General features: G+C 47.6%; 1 protein-coding gene across 3 annotated transcripts in view; it reads right to left on the reverse strand.

The window, feature by feature from the left end:
* THOC5 (THO complex 5) overlaps positions 1-17,972 on the reverse strand; it is a 435,920-nt gene that overhangs the window by 357,023 nt on the left and 60,925 nt on the right. For all 3 annotated transcript variants that reach the window (XM_029619746.1, XM_029619745.1, XM_029619747.1), the window contains exons 4-5: positions 7,236-7,349; positions 6,851-6,948 (exon numbers count right to left, since the gene is read on the reverse strand). In XM_029619746.1, coding sequence (XP_029475606.1) covers positions 6,851-6,948; positions 7,236-7,349 — 212 coding nt within the window. The remainder of the gene's footprint in view (positions 1-6,850; positions 6,949-7,235; positions 7,350-17,972) is intronic.

Here is a 17,972-nt window from a genome sequence, read left to right on the forward strand (position 1 = left end):
CAAGTCTTAGGTAGGTCCCTAGGGAAGTAGTAAGAAAGGAAAATTAGTTTCTTACCTGATAATTTTCGTTCCTGTAGTACCAAGGATCAGTCCAGACTGCTGGGTTGTGCCTCCCCTCCAGCAGATGGAGTCAGAGAAAAGCTGAAAGGCACCCCCTAGATATACCGGTGTGCCTCCTGTGATCCCTCAGTATAATTGATATCAAAGCAGAAGGAAATAATTAAATACTTCCGCTGAATAAGTAACCAATTCAACCCAACCACTGACCAGATCAAGTAGAAACAGTGCCCCGAAGGACATAACACACACAAATCCCTATGTGTCTAAACAGAACGGATGCCTCGAACCAGAGACGAAACTTAGAACAACTTACCGTATAAGATGCATTCATACTTATTATCCAACATGGCAATGTAAAACACTGTGAATAAAGTAAGCAGACACAGAACAAGGTACGAGCGGACTCTCCTGAAAAAGACTTGGGCGGGCGTCTGGACTGATCCTTGGTACTACAGAAACGAAAATTATCAGGTAAGAAACTAATTTTCCTTTCCCTGTACGTACCAGGATCAGTCCAGACTGCTGGGATGTACCCGAGCCGCCTTAAATGGGGTGGGACCCCGAGAGTCCCGCTCGAATGACCGTGCTTCCAAAGAACTCTCTGGCGGACCACGAACATCCTAGCAAGGACTTCCATGTGGCCTCCCTGCAAATCTCCTGTCTAGACACGAACTGGCTATCAGACCAGGAAGTCGCCTTAAGCCCATCAGGGACAGACTTACCGCAACCAATGTAAGTGGACGTGATTGCGGCCTTCGACCAGCGTGCGATAGTTGTCCTGGAGACCGGAAGACTCTTCTTGGGCCCATGCCACAACAGAAACCGGTGATCCGACGGTCGAAACTCATTAGTTACCTCCAAATATCGCAGGAGAACCCGACGGACATCCAACCGCCTCAAGTCCCGACCTTGCGAGGACTGTAACTCCTCCTCGGAAAAGGAGGGCAAATCCACTGTCTGATTAACGTGAAAAGGCTGACACCACCTTAGGCAAGAACGAAGGTACGGTACGCAGGGACACTCCAGACTGAGAAATACGCACGAACGGTTCTCTGCATGAAAGAGCCTGAAACCCCAAGACACGACGCGCCGACGAAATGGCCACTAGAAACACCGTCTTGAGCATCAATCCTTCAAGGTAGCCCTCTTAACCTTCTTAAAAGGGGCCGAACAGAGACCCAGGAGCACCAAGTTCAAGTTCCAGGAAGGGCAAGGGCTTCTCACCGGACGCAAATTCCGAACTCCACGCAAAAAAATCAAGCCACATCCTTTAACCTTGCCCCTCAGGCAGCCTAGAGCCGCCACTTGAACACGAGAACTGTAGGCCAATCCTTTTTTCAAACCATCTCGAAAAGGAGGTAAGGATATGGCCCACTGAAGCCTGCCGTGGTGCAATATGTAAGTCACGACACCCTGAGTCAAAAACCTTCCCTACCCTCGCATAAATCAAAATTGTGGAGGATCTGCGCGTCCGAAGGAGGGTAGATATCACCGCTTCCGAATAACCTTTCTTCCGCGACTGTCGCCTCGCATAAGCCAAGCCACTAGACAAAAGCGATCCGCTTGATCGAAAAACACCGGACCCTGGTGAGGTAGATTTGGGAGATGACCTAGACGCAACGGCCCATCCACCGCTAGAGTGACTAGATCCGCGAGCCATGGGCGTCATGTCCACTCCGGCGCCACGAGAATCACCGGACCGCAATGGGACTCTGCGCCTCAACACCTTTCCCACTAGAGGCCACGGAGGAAACACATAATCCGTGCTCTCATCTTCGGCTGAAGAAACGTGCCGCCTTGGCATTTAAACGAGTCGCCATCAAATCCAAGTGCGGAGTTCCCCATCACTGAGTTATGAGATACAGCGCCTCGGCCGACATCTCCCACTTTCCCAGGTCTAGTTGCTGTCGACTGAGATAATCGTTGCTGTCGACTAAGATAATCCGCCTGAAGGTTGTCCACTCCTGCAACGTGGGTGGCCGCAATACGGGATAAATAGCGTCCCGCCCAGGCCATTAACAATGACGCTTCGGCCGTCACCGGACAACTCTTCGTGCCTCCCTGTCGGTTTATATATGCAACAGTAGTCGCGTTGTCCGACAACTCGCACCGCTTGACCGTGAATCATTGGAAGAAGGTGACGCAAGGCCAGACGGACCGCCCTGGTCTCCAGACTGTTGATGGACTAGGAGGTCTAGTGAGGAGACCACTTTCCCTGCACCGCTTGGGAGTGACACCCAGCCCCTCCAGCCGGACAGACTGGCATCCGTCGTCCCGACTATCCAAGGTGGAGGTTCCAAGTCCACCCCCTTCAAAAGATGGTCCGGGATCAGCCACCACGCAAGGCTGGACCGGGCCGGCTCCAGCAATGGTAACAACATGTCGTCCGCCTCGGACTTAAGTGTCCCAGCGAGAAAGCAGCGCTGTTTGGAAAAGCTGCATATGCGCCAAGGCCCATCTCCAGAGTAGACATCATATGACCAATGACCTGTAAATAAACCCAGGCCGTAGGCAGCTGCAGATCCAACAGAGATTGAACTTGCGCGATCAGATCGACCAGCCGCTGATGGGGCAGGGAAACTTTGCCCAGCTCAGTATCGAATTGGGCTCCGAGAAACTCCAAGTGCTGAGTTGGTTTCAACTGGCTCTTCACGAAGTTGACTACTCAACCTAGTGACTGAAGCTGCTCTACCACTAACCAAACCGCTTGCTTGCACCACACTTCCGATTTTGCTTGGATGAACCAATCGTCGAGATAGGGATGAACCAGTATCCCTTGACGGCGCAGAAAAGCCGCGACGACCACCAGAACCTTGGTGAAACCCTTGGGGGCAGTCGCTAACCCGAATGGAAGGGCTCAAAACCCAGCCCCATGAACCTCAGGAGCCTCTGGTGGCATTCCTGGATGCCAATATGGAGATGCGCTTCGGTTAGATCCAAAGAAGCCAAAATTCTGCCTTGTGGATGGCCGCAATGACAGACCCCGCAGTGTTTCCATACGAAAACGGGGAACCCGTAAGACCTTGTTGATCTGTTTTAACTCCAAAATCGGCCTGTAACGCGCCTTCCTTCTTTGGAACTATGAAGGAAATCGAATACAGGCCAGTGCGACGCTCGGCTGGCAGGACTGGGACCACCGCCCCTAGCGCCCGTAATCGGTTCAAGGTTTGTGCCACAGCTACCCTCCTTTCCGGAGGGCCGCAGGGGAACACCAGGAAAGTATCCCGGAGCGGACAAGTAAAATCCAACACATAACCGCAACTTCCCACGTCGAGGACCCACAGGTCAGAGGTTATCTTGACCCATTTCTCCCAAAATAGGTACAACCGACCCCCGATTCGCGGAAGCGAGGAATGGGTCTGCACGCCTTCATTGAGTAGCCTTGGTAGGGGGTGAAAGCCTGCGAGGATCCCGCTCGCTGCTGTCTCTGGGAAAAGGCCCCGCCCCTCCCCAGGCGGAACCGGCGCTGGCTACGAGCTCGACCCCTGGAATTCCCAAAGGAGAACCGGCGCTGGCTACGAGATCGACCCCTGGAATTCCCGAAGGATCGAGACTGCCGGGGCTTGTCTTCAGGTAGCTGATACACCTTGTTGTCCCCCAAGGTTTTGATGAGTTGATCCAGCTCGTCCCCAAACCACAATTTTCCCCGGAAGGGAAAGGAACCCAGACAGGACTTAGAGGAAGGATCTGCCGCCCATCGACAGAGCCACAGCTACCGCCTGGTGGCTACAGCAGAAGACATAGTACGAGCTGAAGTCCGGAGAAGATCATATAAGGCATCCGCCATATAGGCCACCGCAGCCTTCCTGCAATTGGCCTGCTCCGCCTCATCCGGCGGAAGATCCTGGACTGTAAGCATCTGCTGAATCCAGCGAAGCGTGGCCCGCGGTATGAGGCTACTACAGGCCGCCGCCCGGACACCTAGGGCCGGCACCTCAAACATACGTTACAATAAGACCTCCAACTTTCGGACTTGGAGACCTTTCAAAGCTATCCCCCCTGTCACGGGGATGGTAGTATGCTTTATTACGGCCGTGACCGCCAAATCCACGAATTTTGAGAAGGTCCAAGGACTCAGGCGGCAATGGGTACAGCTTATCCATGGCCCTGCCCGCAAAGAGGCTTCAGGAATTCCTGTATTCCTTATATACCCCCCCCCTCCAGTTGACCGCCCTCCCCTTATTCCAAGGAGATACTCAATGTAAATTGTAAATTGTTAATTTATTATCCTCTTGTTATGACTTACTTGTTTTCTTTCCTTCCTACTGCTTCTTGGTTACCCCCTCGCCCAGTTACTCTCCCTGTTGAAATGTACTTTCCAAGCTTTCAGTTATTATGTGAACCGGTATGATGTCCCCACAATTACCGGTATATAAAAGTTTCTAAATAAATAAATAAATATACAATCTGCAGGGGTGAAAGGGAAAAGTTCACAGGGGTCCCCTCTTCAAAACATGCTGTATTAAAAAAAAAATTCAATTCGTCCTTCCCAATAAAGGAAGGACCTGGGGGTCAGCCCCTTCTACAGCCCCCTGACTGTAGGGATCCGGTACCTCCAGAACTGCCGCAGCCCCCTGCGTGTGAGGACTTCGAACCCCCTTTCCCCCCAGCTCTGGTATGGACCTGGGAATCCTTGGGGGGCCCCCTCTCCCCCCAGCTCCGGTGCCGACCTGGGAATCTTCGGGGGAGAGGGTCCAGCTGCCTCCCAACCCGTCTCTGCCTCCAAAAAGGGCTTGTGCCTTAAAGGCACAAACGTCGAGGAAAATGCCCTTACCAGGTTTTTTTTTGTTTTTTTTCCTGCGGGTCGGGAGGAAGGGGGGGGGGGGGGGCGAGGAACCTCAAACCCGGTTGTGCTCTGTGGGCTAAGCGCCTGCGGGGAATCCTCCTCCTCCGACGCTATACCTACTGATTTCAACGTGTTCAAAATGGCCGCCGCCTCCTCCTCTATGGGAGGCGGGGCTGCCGACCTTATTCCAGCAACCCTCCGGGGCCACGCCGAAGAAGCAGGGGAAGAAGACCTGCGGGCAGCGCTCGGCCCCCAAGAGGGTCCCTCGCCCCCGGGAAGGCATCGGGAGCAGAGACCCTCTCGGGAGAGTCGCACCCCCGCCTCCCCACCGGCCATGCAGGCCGAAGAACGCAGTATGGCGACACGAGGAGAGAAGCTGCCACAAAAAGTGCGCCAAAAAGGTAAGCACTACACAGTTGCAGAATCGCGCCGGGTGAACCAGCCACCCCCTCCGGAGTCCCGGGACCGATCGATGGCAGGCTGGGGCTGAAATGAAAAGGCTCACTGCCTGCCCCCAAGCAGGACTCATGCGGCCGCAGAGCACAAAGGTTTTTGTTTTTTTTTTAAAGATGAATTAAATCTGAGTACAAGCCCCCTTCAGAGGAATCCTCTGGAAGATGTGCACTGTGGGGGGAGGGTGACCGGCCCACCAGTAAGCTCTCCCCCTGTCCCCTGGGACTATCCTAGCTCCGGGTAACTAGTTAGAGGGCAGTGCCCTACAAGCCTGCCCGCAAGATTGCTACCTCGCTGCGCAAATACCCCAACAAACAAGACCAGCTTCCCTTAATCCAAAATCAATTTTTTTTTTTTTTAAACTAGACAGACAAGGAAGGAACAAACTACTTGATCTAGTCAGGGTTAATTCCAACAAACAAAACCTGTAAATAATGTAGAAAACAGAGAGATCAGGACCGCAGGTTATGCCTCTCAATCTGCTAGAGTCAGAGAAAATACTGAGGGCTGGCAGGTGGCACACCGGTATATCTAGGGGGTGCCTTTCAGCTTTTCTCTGACTCCATCTGCTGGAGGGGAGGCACAACCCAGCAGTCTGGACTGATCCCGGTACGTACAGGGAACAAGAGTCTGAGGCCAGACGGAAGTGGGGGCAAATAGACCAGGAGTACCAACAGAAGGGTCCAAGATCAAGGCAGGGAGCAGACAATGAGAACCATGAGACGAGTCAGTCAGAGCAGGCAGTAGACAAGGCAAGGTCAGGTCCAGGAAGCAAGAGAATGGTCAAGATCGAGAACCAAGGTCAGAACTCAGGAAATCAGGCTGAGAAAGGACAAGACAAGACTAGACTGAACAAGTACAAGATGGGGCAAGGTAGGGACTCAAGAACAAGGCAAGAGACAGAAACAGGAACAAGGAACTCTGAGCAAGGCAAGAACAAAGAAACAAGGGAACACGCACTAATGAGCAAAGCATGACAGGAGACCTGTTGCTGAGACAGGGAACTGTGAGTTTAGATTCCTCAAATAGGCCAAGCATGCGACAGCATACCAGGGCACCATGAGCCTTTCCTGCTATGGGCCATTTGTTTAAGTGCACCATGCCCGCATATATACAGGAAGGCCCGGAGGAGACTGAGCAGGATGATGGTGTCTAGGAATGGCAGGCCACACTCCTCTGCATTCCCTTTTGTCAGCGTCCGTGCCAGGAAGGAAGACCTACTAGGTCTGGGTGCGTGTGGCGGGACCATCCCGTGGGTCACCAAACCTAACATCAGAGGGCATCTAAAAGTCTTTTCTCAAAAAACTAAAAAGTCATGGGATAGGATGTGATGTATTATTGTGGATCGGAAACTGGTTAAAAGAAAGGAAACAGAGTAAAACTAAATGCAGAAAGGTAAATAGTGGAGCGACATGGATCTACCCAGACCAGTATTTAACATTCATTAACTATCAGGAAAAGGGAGCTATGAATGAAGTGATCAAATTTGTTGATGACATACATCCCTCTCCCGCTAAATAACTGATGGTGCACATGCTGCCTCCCACTCACTTAAATTCCAGACACTTGGTGATCTCTTTCTGCAGGTGCATCACTTCATAGAGCAGATTCTGTAGCTGCAAGTGATATGCATCCACTTTTTGTTTTGCCTGCAATGAGAAGGCAGCAGGGTCACTAAAAAGATGAGAAAGTTTATAGAAATGCACCAATTACAAAGAAGGTTGCAGTGAGCTTTCCTTTTATAAAATACTTAACCATGTTCTCTCCCCTATGAGATTGACCCCCTTCCACTGCCCACCACTCTCACCTCGTGGGACCAGCCTTGCCCGGGCCCCCGCTCTCACCTATTGGGGCCAGTCTTGCTCTTCTCACCCAGACCCCCACTCTCACCTTGTGGGTCCAGCCTTGCCCCCACTTTCCCAAGCCTCACTCTCACCTCGTGGGTCTGATCGCGTCCCTTTTTCAATCTGATGTGAGCCAAGCGATTCAGCTTCTTTAAGCTCATGAAGTGCACACAGCTCTGAATGCGCCGTTCCTCAATTTCAGCAGTCTGAAGGACAGAAAAGAAGCTTGAAAGAACAATGTTTTAAATTCATATCATCTCAGTACATTAGATATCAGTGCTTTTTCTGTACTACATCAAAGAAACCAACCACTTACTGCCTTCTTTTCCAAAAATAAAGTAGTCTTATTGCCATATTATTGTTGCTAATTAATGTTTATTGTAAACCGAGGTGATGTTATTAACGTGCCGCGGTATATAAAAAAGAAAATCACTAAATAAATAAATATCCAATCAATAAAAAATTCCACATTAGGCTGGCTCAGTGGCAAGAGCTGTGCAGTGTCATGCATATCCAAGCTCAAGTTACAGACCAGTCAGGGCTGGGAATGCCAAGGCAGCATTCACAGCCCCTTGGGAAGGAAAGAGCTGCAGCCCAGCATTGCGCAAGCTAGATGGGTCTTGCAGACCGCATATGCTATATTGCTGTTAGTTCAGAAAGCTGTAGTGAAAGCAACAATTGGCATATGAAGGACAGATTGTTAAACTAACAATCTAACCAGTTATTCTTTCCTATCTCTTCCTTCTTCTCCAAGTTCTGTGACCCTTGTTAATTGTAACTGTTTCCTTCGATCACCACAGTTTTAGTTTGATGTATTTAATGCACTCCCGTTTCATGTAAACCAGCAAGATATGTCCTCATGATTGCCGGTATATAAAAACCTTAAATAAATAAATAAAAAATAAACTGATCATGAAATGCAACTTCAGGACCAGATGGGGTTATGGACAGGAAAACTGGTTCTCATTTGCTAATTTTCGTTTCTGGAATACCACAAATCAGTCCAGACTCCTGGGTTTTGTCTCCCTGTTAACAGGAGACAGAAGAAAAATTTTACTGGCACCACTACCCAAGCCAAGATGAGAATAACTAACAATAACTGAGACCCTCAACCCCCCCCCCCCCCAACAAGCAGAAGGGAGGCGAAGCCTCTATGTAAAACTCATTCCAGCATCATTAAGTAGATCATGTGGCCAAACAAACTGCCATGACAAGCAGACGGGGTTCTGGACTGATTTGTGGTATTTCAGGAACAAAAATTAGCAGAAACGAACCAATTTCCCTTTCCTGTTCATATCCCATATCAGTCCAGACTCCTGAGATATATCCAATGTGATAGCCCCACTCGTAATACACTCTCTCCAAACCCCTCAGAGTCTGGATCCCGGAGAAAGTATGCAACTACTTCCAAGTAGCTGCCCGTCATTTATTATGAAGAAACCAGCTGACTATGAGGTTGCCAGAGCCAAGTGAGCCCCTAGACCCTACGACACCAGATGGCCTTTACAAATATACAACGTAGTTAATGTGTGGCAAATATAAATCACTGGTCAATACGTCTTAACAAGAGAAGTCTTTATTGCAGATAGTGTCACAGTGTTACACATAAATCAAGGAAATTGTGGTTAATAGTGTAAGAGCAAGGTCCCCGACATGGCCGTGTTTCGCTTCCCTGCTGCGTCAGGGGCTAGACACTGTACAAATCTATAAACAAAAAATATAACAGTATTGAGCAGGATGGCGAGCAAACTTATAATAAACGTTTAAATAACTTAGGCCTGGATTCATCATTGAATGATGAATCCAGCAAATACGGGGGGGCGGGCCTGCGAAAGCCCGCAGCCTTCGCACCACCGTGGTGTCTTCGCTGCTGGCTTTCACACCGAATAGCGCCACAGTGAAAGGTGGTGCTATTCGGCGCGCTACTGGCGATGATAATGTTACTAACCTTACTGCCGCCAGCGAAGACACCGCCGAGTCTGCCCCCTCGCTGCCCCGACTCCGCCCTGAATCGATTTTGCATCGTATCATGTGCGATAAGTCTTTAGAAAATCCCGTTAGTGAGGAAGAGTAGAGCAAGTGAGAGGGAAAAGAGAAAAAAGGGTAAAAGGTGACATTTGAAACAAAGCAGACAGATGAAATAGCAATTGGATTGAATTAATTTTTAAAGTTGATGAACCAAAAGGGTGGGGGTGGAGTTGAAGGGGGGAGGGGGAGAAAAAGGACAGGGAAAAGGGAAGATGGATGAAAGAAAGGACAGAAAGTAGATGAGGGGAGAGGAGTTGTGATTGATATACCTTACATACAGAAACTTTTCAGATGAGTGTATATGATCTAAGGAACACAAAAAAGCAAAGGTGAAAACAAATGTATGACTAAATGGATCTAAAAACGGAGAATAGGAGATAAAAAATAGGAATGATTTACAGGGAACACTATAATTGTGTAAAATGGAACAAAGATGTACACATGCTGAAAAACAAACATGAAATTAAAGAAATTACAGAAATCAAACCAGAATATAAAATAGAAGAAATTCCTGAAAGAGAAAAATACCTTATAAACAGAGATGCAGAGCGAGTTCTTGCATTTAGAAAAAGTTATTATAATGGCATGGTCAAGTGCTTTTTGCTGCAGACCGGCAAAGGAAACCAGACCATAGCATAAGATCTAAGAGACAAGAAAGAATATGAGAAGCATGAGATTAAAGAAATCCAAACAGAAAATATATAAAATCGAAGAAAATTCTAAAGGAAAATTTACCTTATAGATAGGATGCAGAGTGGGCTCTAGCATATGAAACAGTGGTTTATAATCACGGGGTCAGATGCTGTTTGCCGCAGGTCGGCAAGGGAAAGCAGACTGCGGCATGAGAAGTTATCAGGTCTGAATAGATGAGAAGGAATGTGTTAAAAGGAATATATTTTAAAAAAGATGGGGTAACTGACCCAAAATCGGCATTAAAGCAAAGAACCCAGGAAGGCGAGAGTGACCGCAGGTCGGCTAGAAACACAGATCCCAACAAAACTTAAATATATAAAGACAGTCCAAGAGGGAAATTAAACTGTAGAAAAAACTAAATATAGTATGAATGCCGTACTTGATGGGTGAAGGTGCAGAGAGACAGCTTAGAACATTTTTAGACAGTAGAAACTGTCTTTATCAATGTTTGAACTGTCAAGAAGGAAAAAAGGGGAAGAACATGAAAAGTAAAACCATGAGAAAAAAAACCAAACCTAACAAACGTTATGGATACCAAGGCTTACAAGGCTTTGTACAATCGAATAAAGAATAGCGATACTGCAAACAGAACTGTACAAATTGGCTTTAAATAAAGGAAAAAACGGCACCAAAAAGGATTAAGAACATAAGAAAATGCCATACTGAGTCAGACCAAGGGTCCATCAAGCCCAGCATCCTGTTTCCAACAGTGGCCAATCCAGGCCATAAGAACCTGGCAAGTACCCAAAAACTAAGTCTATTCCATGTTACCATTGCTAATGGCAGTGGCTATTCTCTAAGTGAACTTAATAGCAGGTAATGGACTTCTCCTCCAAGAACTTATCCAATCCTTTTTTAAACACAGCTATACTAACTGCACTAACCACATCCTCTGGCAACAAATTCCAGAGTTTAATTGTGCGTTGAGTAAAAAAGAACTTTCTCCGATTAGTTTTAAATGTGCCCCATGCTAACTTCATGGAGTGCCCCCTAGTCTTTCTACTATCCGAAAGAGTAAATAACCGATTCACATCTACCCGTTCTAAACCTCTCATGATTTTAAACATCTCTATCATATCCCCTCTCAGCCGTCTCTTCTCCAAGCTGAAAAGTCCTAACCTCTTTAGTCTTTCCTCATAGGGGAGCTGTTCCATTCCCCTTATCATTTTGGTCGCCCTTCTCTGTACCTTCTCCATCGCAATTATATCTTTTTTGAGATGCGGCAACCAGAATTGTACACTGTATTCAAGGTGCGGTCTCACCATGGAGCGATACAGACGCATTATGACATTTTCTGTTTTATTCACCATTCCCTTTCTAATAATTCCCAACATTGTTTGCTTTTTTGACTGCCGCAGCACACTGAACCGACGATTTCAATGTGTTATCCACTATGACACCTAGATCTCTTTCTTGGGTTGTAGCACCTAATACGGAACCCAACATTGTGTAATTATAGCATGGGTTATTTTTCCCTATATGCATCACCTTGCACTTATCCACATTAAATTTCATCTGCCATTTGGATGCCCAATTTTCCAGTCTCACAAGGTCTTCCTGCAATTTATCACAATCTGCTTGTGATTTAACTACTCTGAACAATTTTGTGTCATCTGCAAATTTGATTATCTCACTCGTATTTCTTTCCAGATCATTTATAAATATATTGAAAAGTGAGGGTCATGTGACTGTAGCTGGTCCAATGAGGAAAAAGATACAGTAAGGGAAGAGAGGAAGGGGAGGGAAAGAAGGGTCAAAACAAAAGGATGGCTAGGTAGGGGGTGGGAGTGGGGAGGAGAGAAAAAAAGGAGGGGAAAGGAACAAGAAAGAATTGAGAGAACTGCAAAGGCATCAAAAGGTATATAAGAGGGACATACGAGGAAAAATGTAAAAGAAAGACCATTCAATCTCATGGTTGAGACCATGGGGATTTCAGAGTCTAATTCATAAATCCGAAGCCATGAGCATCACTTCACCTGGGTGTCTATTTGCCGTAGCACCCTGCCCAGCAACAACCATGGGGGAAAGACATACAGAAGAATCTCCAGTGTCCACGGTAGCACCAGAGCATTGATTCCTTCTGCTGTGTTCTTGCCTACGACTGTAAAAGCACACCGCCTTGGCATTTTGTCTTGACACCAAATGTGAACCGGAGTGATATTTATTTTATTTATTTAAGTTTTTTATATACCAACATTCAAGACAAAAGTCCCATCATGCTGGTTCACATGAAACAGGAGTGCAAAATAAACTTAAACTTGAACAATAGTGCGGAAAAGCACTATTGCTTTTCCGCACTATTGTATTGTATACAATAGAGATATGTATTGTATACAGGAACTTCCGGTATATAAAAACCAAAAATAAATAAATAAACACCATCAAGTGCATGCAAAGCGTTCCCCACATGGCCCAAACAATACATATTGCTTCATCTGACAGCTCCCATTCTCTGGGCTGTAATTTTTGCCTGGTGAGAAAATACACCTGCACTTTGTCCGCCCCAGCTATGTGAGATGCTGCCAGAACTGTCAGGTGCTGCTCCACCCAGTGAACCAAAATTGAACCTCCTGAGAAGTCATCTAACTTTTGGTCTCTCCCTGTCAGTTGATATAAGCCACCATTGTCTGACAGAACTCACACTGACTGATTTTGTAACCATGATAGAAAAGAAAACAAGGCTAAATGCACCACTGTATTCTCTAAACAATTGATAGACCACAATGCCTCTCCTCCTTTGTCTACTGACCCTATGCAGTCTGGCCCTGCAATCCCTATCACCCAATCTGGGATTTCCAACACCATCCCCCATTCCAGATTGACCCAACCAAGCACTCCCCACCCTGAAGAGATAAGGAATTTTCAAATCCTCTGATAACAGAATCCAACAGGAAGGGAGCGCTCTTGAAGGGGCTGCATATGCACAAACTCCCAGGGAACTAGATCACATCCAAGGAACTAGATCTAGCATTGATGCCATAGACCTCAGACCTGCAAATAATCCCACACTCTGGGCACCTTGAGTCACAACATGTAGTGAACCTGACTCCGCGAGAAACATCTTGCCATTCCGGTTGTCAAATCAAAGTTCCTGGGTACTTCAAGGAATGGGATGGCATTAGATAGCTCTTCACTAGGCTCACCACCCAGCCCTCAATCTCTCTAGGATCTGTGGACCGCCAGCTAACAGAGGTCCACCGACTGTGCCTGAATGAGCCAGTCCTCCAGATAAGAGTGTACCAACATTCCTTCCTTCCGAAGGGCTACTGCCACCATCACTTTGATGAATGCACATGTCACAGTCACCAAACCAAAAGGAAGGGTGCAAAAGTGAAAATGGTTTCCCAGAATCATAAACTGCAGGAACTTCTGGTGCTCCTGCTTGATTGGGATATGTAAGTACGGCTCTGAGGTCTAGTGACGGCAGGAACTCTCCATTGCGAACTGCCACTTTGACCACGAAATAAATGGAATACCGACCTTTTCCCCATTCTTCTCAGGGAACTGGCACAATCACCCTCAACTGTCACAAGCGGTCCACTGTGTCGCGAACTGCTGTTTGGTGCAAGTAGCGCAGGGGGAGACAACGAAGGCTTCCCAGATTGGGCATGTAAAATCTAATGCGTAGCTATCATTTTATCACTCCCAAGACCCCATTAAGTCCTTTGTGATTCTGGTCCACTCCCCATAAAAATGGGCCAATCACACCCCCCAAAGAGCCAGAAGAGAAGAGAGGACTGGCCTCATTTCAATGTGAAGACTTACTGTAGCTCCCCCAGTTCCTTGAGTAGGGGTATGTTGGGTCAGCTTTCACCCACCTTGTTAGGAATGAGGTAAGCGAGAACAAGGTAAAAGTAAAAATAATATGTTCATTGATATACAATCTTAGTAAAAGTAACAATTAAGCATTAAAGATAAACAGTTCTAAGCATTGAAATAGTGCTAAGAATATACATGTGTGTACACTGTATCTCGGCCAATACTCACAACACCCTTTTAGTCATCAGCCTGGAAAGGAGAGAGCGCATCACAGGCGAAGGGGTCTCATCACTTTGCATGTCTGCAAAGGAAATTTCTCTCTCTCTCTGGGCCATAGCTGTTTGTCTTTTATAGCCTAGTGTAAACAAGTGTGCGTGCCAAACTAGACTGTGTGTATGTGGGACAGGATTACTCACTATCCTAGAATCAGATCTATGCCAACAGTCCCAGGCTAAACTATGCATTCCAGACTCAAGCATGGTTTAATCAGGTCATCTTTTCTCTGGGAGAAAAAACATGCTGTGCATAGCTGATTCTGCAGTTTCCCTTACACACCTTGAAAAGACTAGGTCCTGCCTGAGCTTTGCCTCTGTACTGCTGATATCATCTATACTCTTTAAAGCATGAATGGGTGGGAAATGGAGAAATTACTTACCTGATAATTTCGTTATCCTTAGTGTAGACAGATGGTCTCAGGACCAATGGGTATTGTGCTCTTCTGCTAGCAGATGGGAGACGGAGTCAGACTTCAAAGCTGAAGTCACGCTATATATACCCATGCAGGAAGCTCAGCTCTTCAGTATTCTCCTTGAAAAGCCATTGTGGATGTATGTTTGCTTAAATAACTTGATTAAACTTATTTGAACGAACTGATTCAACTGAATTTTTTTTTTTTTTTAAACTGGAGACTGCCAGTTCATTCAATCAATCAACACAGACACAAGACAAACTTTGGGTGTCTTGAACTAGGGGTAGGCATGGCTTACCCATATTAGCTTAGTCTCGAGGTTTGTTATCAGAGGTTCTCGTTTTCTGGGGCAGCCGTGGGCGGGATTGCTGAATCCATCTGTCTACACTAAGGAAAACGAAATAATCAGGTAATTAATTTCTCCATTTCCTAGCATGTAGCCAGATGGACTCAGGACCAATGGGATATACAAAAGCTACTCCTGAACAGGGTGGGAAGCTGCCAATAGCCCACTTAGTACTTCCCTTGCGAAGGCTGTGTCCTCCCTGGCCTGAACATCCAGGCGGTAGAACCTGGAAAAGGTGTGTATGGAGGACCACATCGCCACCCGACAGATCTCGTTTCCGCCCAGGAGACTGCCTGGGCCCTCGTAGAATGAGCCTTAACCTGTAGAGGGTAAGGGTTTTCCTGCCACTATAAGAACATGCCATACTGGGTCAGTCCAAGGGTCCATCAAGCCCAGCATCCTGTTTCCAATCCAGGCCATAAGAACCTGGCAAGTACCCAAAAACTAAGTCTATTTCATGTTACCGTTGATCCAGCGGGCTATGGTTGCCCGCAATGCCGCTTTCCCTTGTTTCTTCCCGCTGTGAAGAACAAACAGATGATCCGTTTTGTTCACAGGTTCAGATCTTTCCAGGTATCGGACCAGGAGTCTGCCGACATTCAGATGGCGAAGAAGGCTCGAGTCTTTTTAAAGTTAGTATTGTTTTCAAAACTGAGAGAAAATTCTGAACAGTATATAGCCACAGCGGCATTCAAACACTGCACGGAGCGGCAGTAGCCACAGCGGCATTCAAACACTGCACGGAGCGGCAGTAGCCACAGCGGCATTCAAACACTGCACGGAGCGGCAGTAGCCACAGCGGCATTCACGGAGCGGGATGCCAGTGGCCAGTAGTTGGTGTTCCACCTTCACGGAGCGGAAGGATGGAGGGCTGCTATCTCCAAAAAATAAACAAACAAAAAAAATAAAAACAGGGGTGGGTAAGAGTATGGGACAAGGGGGTGGCCTGCTTGTTACAGCGGATGCTACCCCCAATTGAGCTGGATGTCACTTGGATGCAGATACAGAGCTGCTCTCTAAATTGGGTGGAGGGGAATTAGGGCTGGAGGGTACTGGAAGCCAATAGTAACAGGTGGGAGAGAGAAAAAGGGAAAAAAATGGATAAAGTGCGTAGCTTGCTGGGCAGACTTGATGGGCCGTTTGGTCTTCTTCTACAGTCATTTCTATGTTTCTATCTATTGTATCACAAACCAATTATCTTGTTTAAAAAAAAACTATGTACCAAAACATTGTGGCACCTGTGTAAATTGATATATTTCGGCATCCTTATTTTATGTGCCCTATTGTAAACCGTTGTGACGGACCCTTAATGATGGTATAAAAAAAGATTTAAATAAACAAGTAAATAAATAAATAAATAAATAAATATGGAGATGGTAGTGAGATGGTTTGGTTCATGGGAAACCACTTTTGGTAAAAAGGAGGGGACAGTGCACAGTTGTATGGTTCCAGGCGTGAACCTAAGGAACTGCTCCCAACAGACTAGTGGCTGAAGTTCGGATATGCGACGAGCTGAACATATTGCCACCAAGAATGCTGTATTTAAGGTTAAGAGGCATAGTGACAGACCGTGTGTTGGTCTGAAGAAGGCCCCTGCTAGGAAGTCTAGTACTAGATTGAGATTTCATAGAGGCACCGGCCACTTTAGAGGTGGTTGGAGTTGTTTAACCCCTTTCAGGAAGTGGGACACATCTGGATGAGTTGATAGTCTGATACCATCCACTTCGGCTCTGATGCAGACCAGTGCAGCAACCTGGACTTTGAGGGAGTTGAGAGACAACCCCTTCTTCATCCTGTCCTGTAAGAATTCCAGGATCATGGGAATTTTGGCTGTCCGCAGGGGGATCCCGCGGTCTTCACACCAGGCTTCGAACACTCTCCAGATCCGTATGTAAGATAGGGATGTGGAAACTTGCACACTGAGCAGGGTGTCAATAATGGCCTTTGAGTAACTGCGCTTTCAGGTTAGTCCTCTCAAGGGCCACACCATAAGAGAATCGAGATGGGTCTTCATGGAGGATCGGGCCCTGCTGGAGAAGGTCCCTGTGTGGAAGTAGGCACAAAGGGTTCCCTGCAAGTAGTCTTCGCATGTCTGCGTACCATGGTCGTCTTGGTCAGTCTGGGGCAACTAGTAGGACTAGCCCCCTGTGATGCTCTATCTTGCGGATGACCCTGCCCAGTAGTGGCCAGGGTGGGAAGGCGTACAGGAGATCTTCCTCTTGCCAGTTCTGGACGACAGCGTCGATTCCCTGGGATTGTGATTCTCGTCTGCGGCTGAAGAACCTGGGAACGTGGGTACTGAGACGGGTTGCCAGTAGATCCATGGCTGGGAGGCCCCAGCGATTTACTATCAGTTGGAAGGCTGTGATCGACAGTGTCCATTCTCCCAGGTCTAGGTTCTCTCTGCTGTGGTAGTCCACAGAGATGTTGTCTTTTCTCGCGATGTGGGAGGCCGAGATCGCTTACAGGTTTATTTCCGCCCATGCCATGAGGGGGTCTATCTCTAGAGACACCTGCTGGCTCTTGGTTCCTCCCTGGCTGTTGATGTAGGCAACTGTTGTCGTGTTGTCAGACATTACTCTGACTCGCCCCGGAGTCTGTGGCTGAATCATAGGCCCACTATTCTGACTGCTCAAGCTTCTAGGCGGTTTATATTCCATTCCGTCTCTCTCGTTCCATTGTCCCTGGGCCATCAGTTCCTGACCGTGTGCTCCCCACCCTCGTAGGCTCGCATCCATGGTGAGCAAGATCTAGTTCGGTGGGGATAGGTTCACTCCTCTGTTTAGGTGGTCTTTCTGTAGCCACCATTGGAGCTGATCCTGAACCCCTGCTGTTAATTGGAGGTGAATTGAGTAATTCTGGGACAGTGGGTTCCATCGTGACAGTAGGGGGTGCTGGAGCGGTCACATATGGGCCCTTGCCCATGGAACGACTTCCAGGGTTGATGCCATGAGACTGAGGACTTTAAGGTAGTCCCATACACTGGGTCATGCCTTGGTCATCAAACTTCACAATTGTCCCATCGGTTTCCTTCTCCTTGGAGGGGGGAGGAAGACCTTGTTCTGTTTGGTGTCGAACCGGGCCCCCAGAGAGGGCTCTAGGCAGCTCTTGGCCATGGTTCACGACTCAGCCAAGCTCCTGCAGTAGGTTCTCGACTCTAATGGTCACCTGCCGACTCTCCTCCAGAGACTTTGCCCTGATCAGCCAATCGTCCAAGTAAGGATATACCAGGATCCCTTCTTTCCTCAGTGTTGCTGCCACAACCACCATAATATTTTGGTGAAGGTCCTTGGGGCGGTTGCTTGGCCAAAGGGT

Source organism: Rhinatrema bivittatum, chromosome 11 (assembly GCF_901001135.1).
Source record: "Rhinatrema bivittatum chromosome 11, aRhiBiv1.1, whole genome shotgun sequence".
Classification (NCBI taxonomy): Eukaryota; Metazoa; Chordata; class Amphibia; order Gymnophiona; family Rhinatrematidae; genus Rhinatrema; species Rhinatrema bivittatum.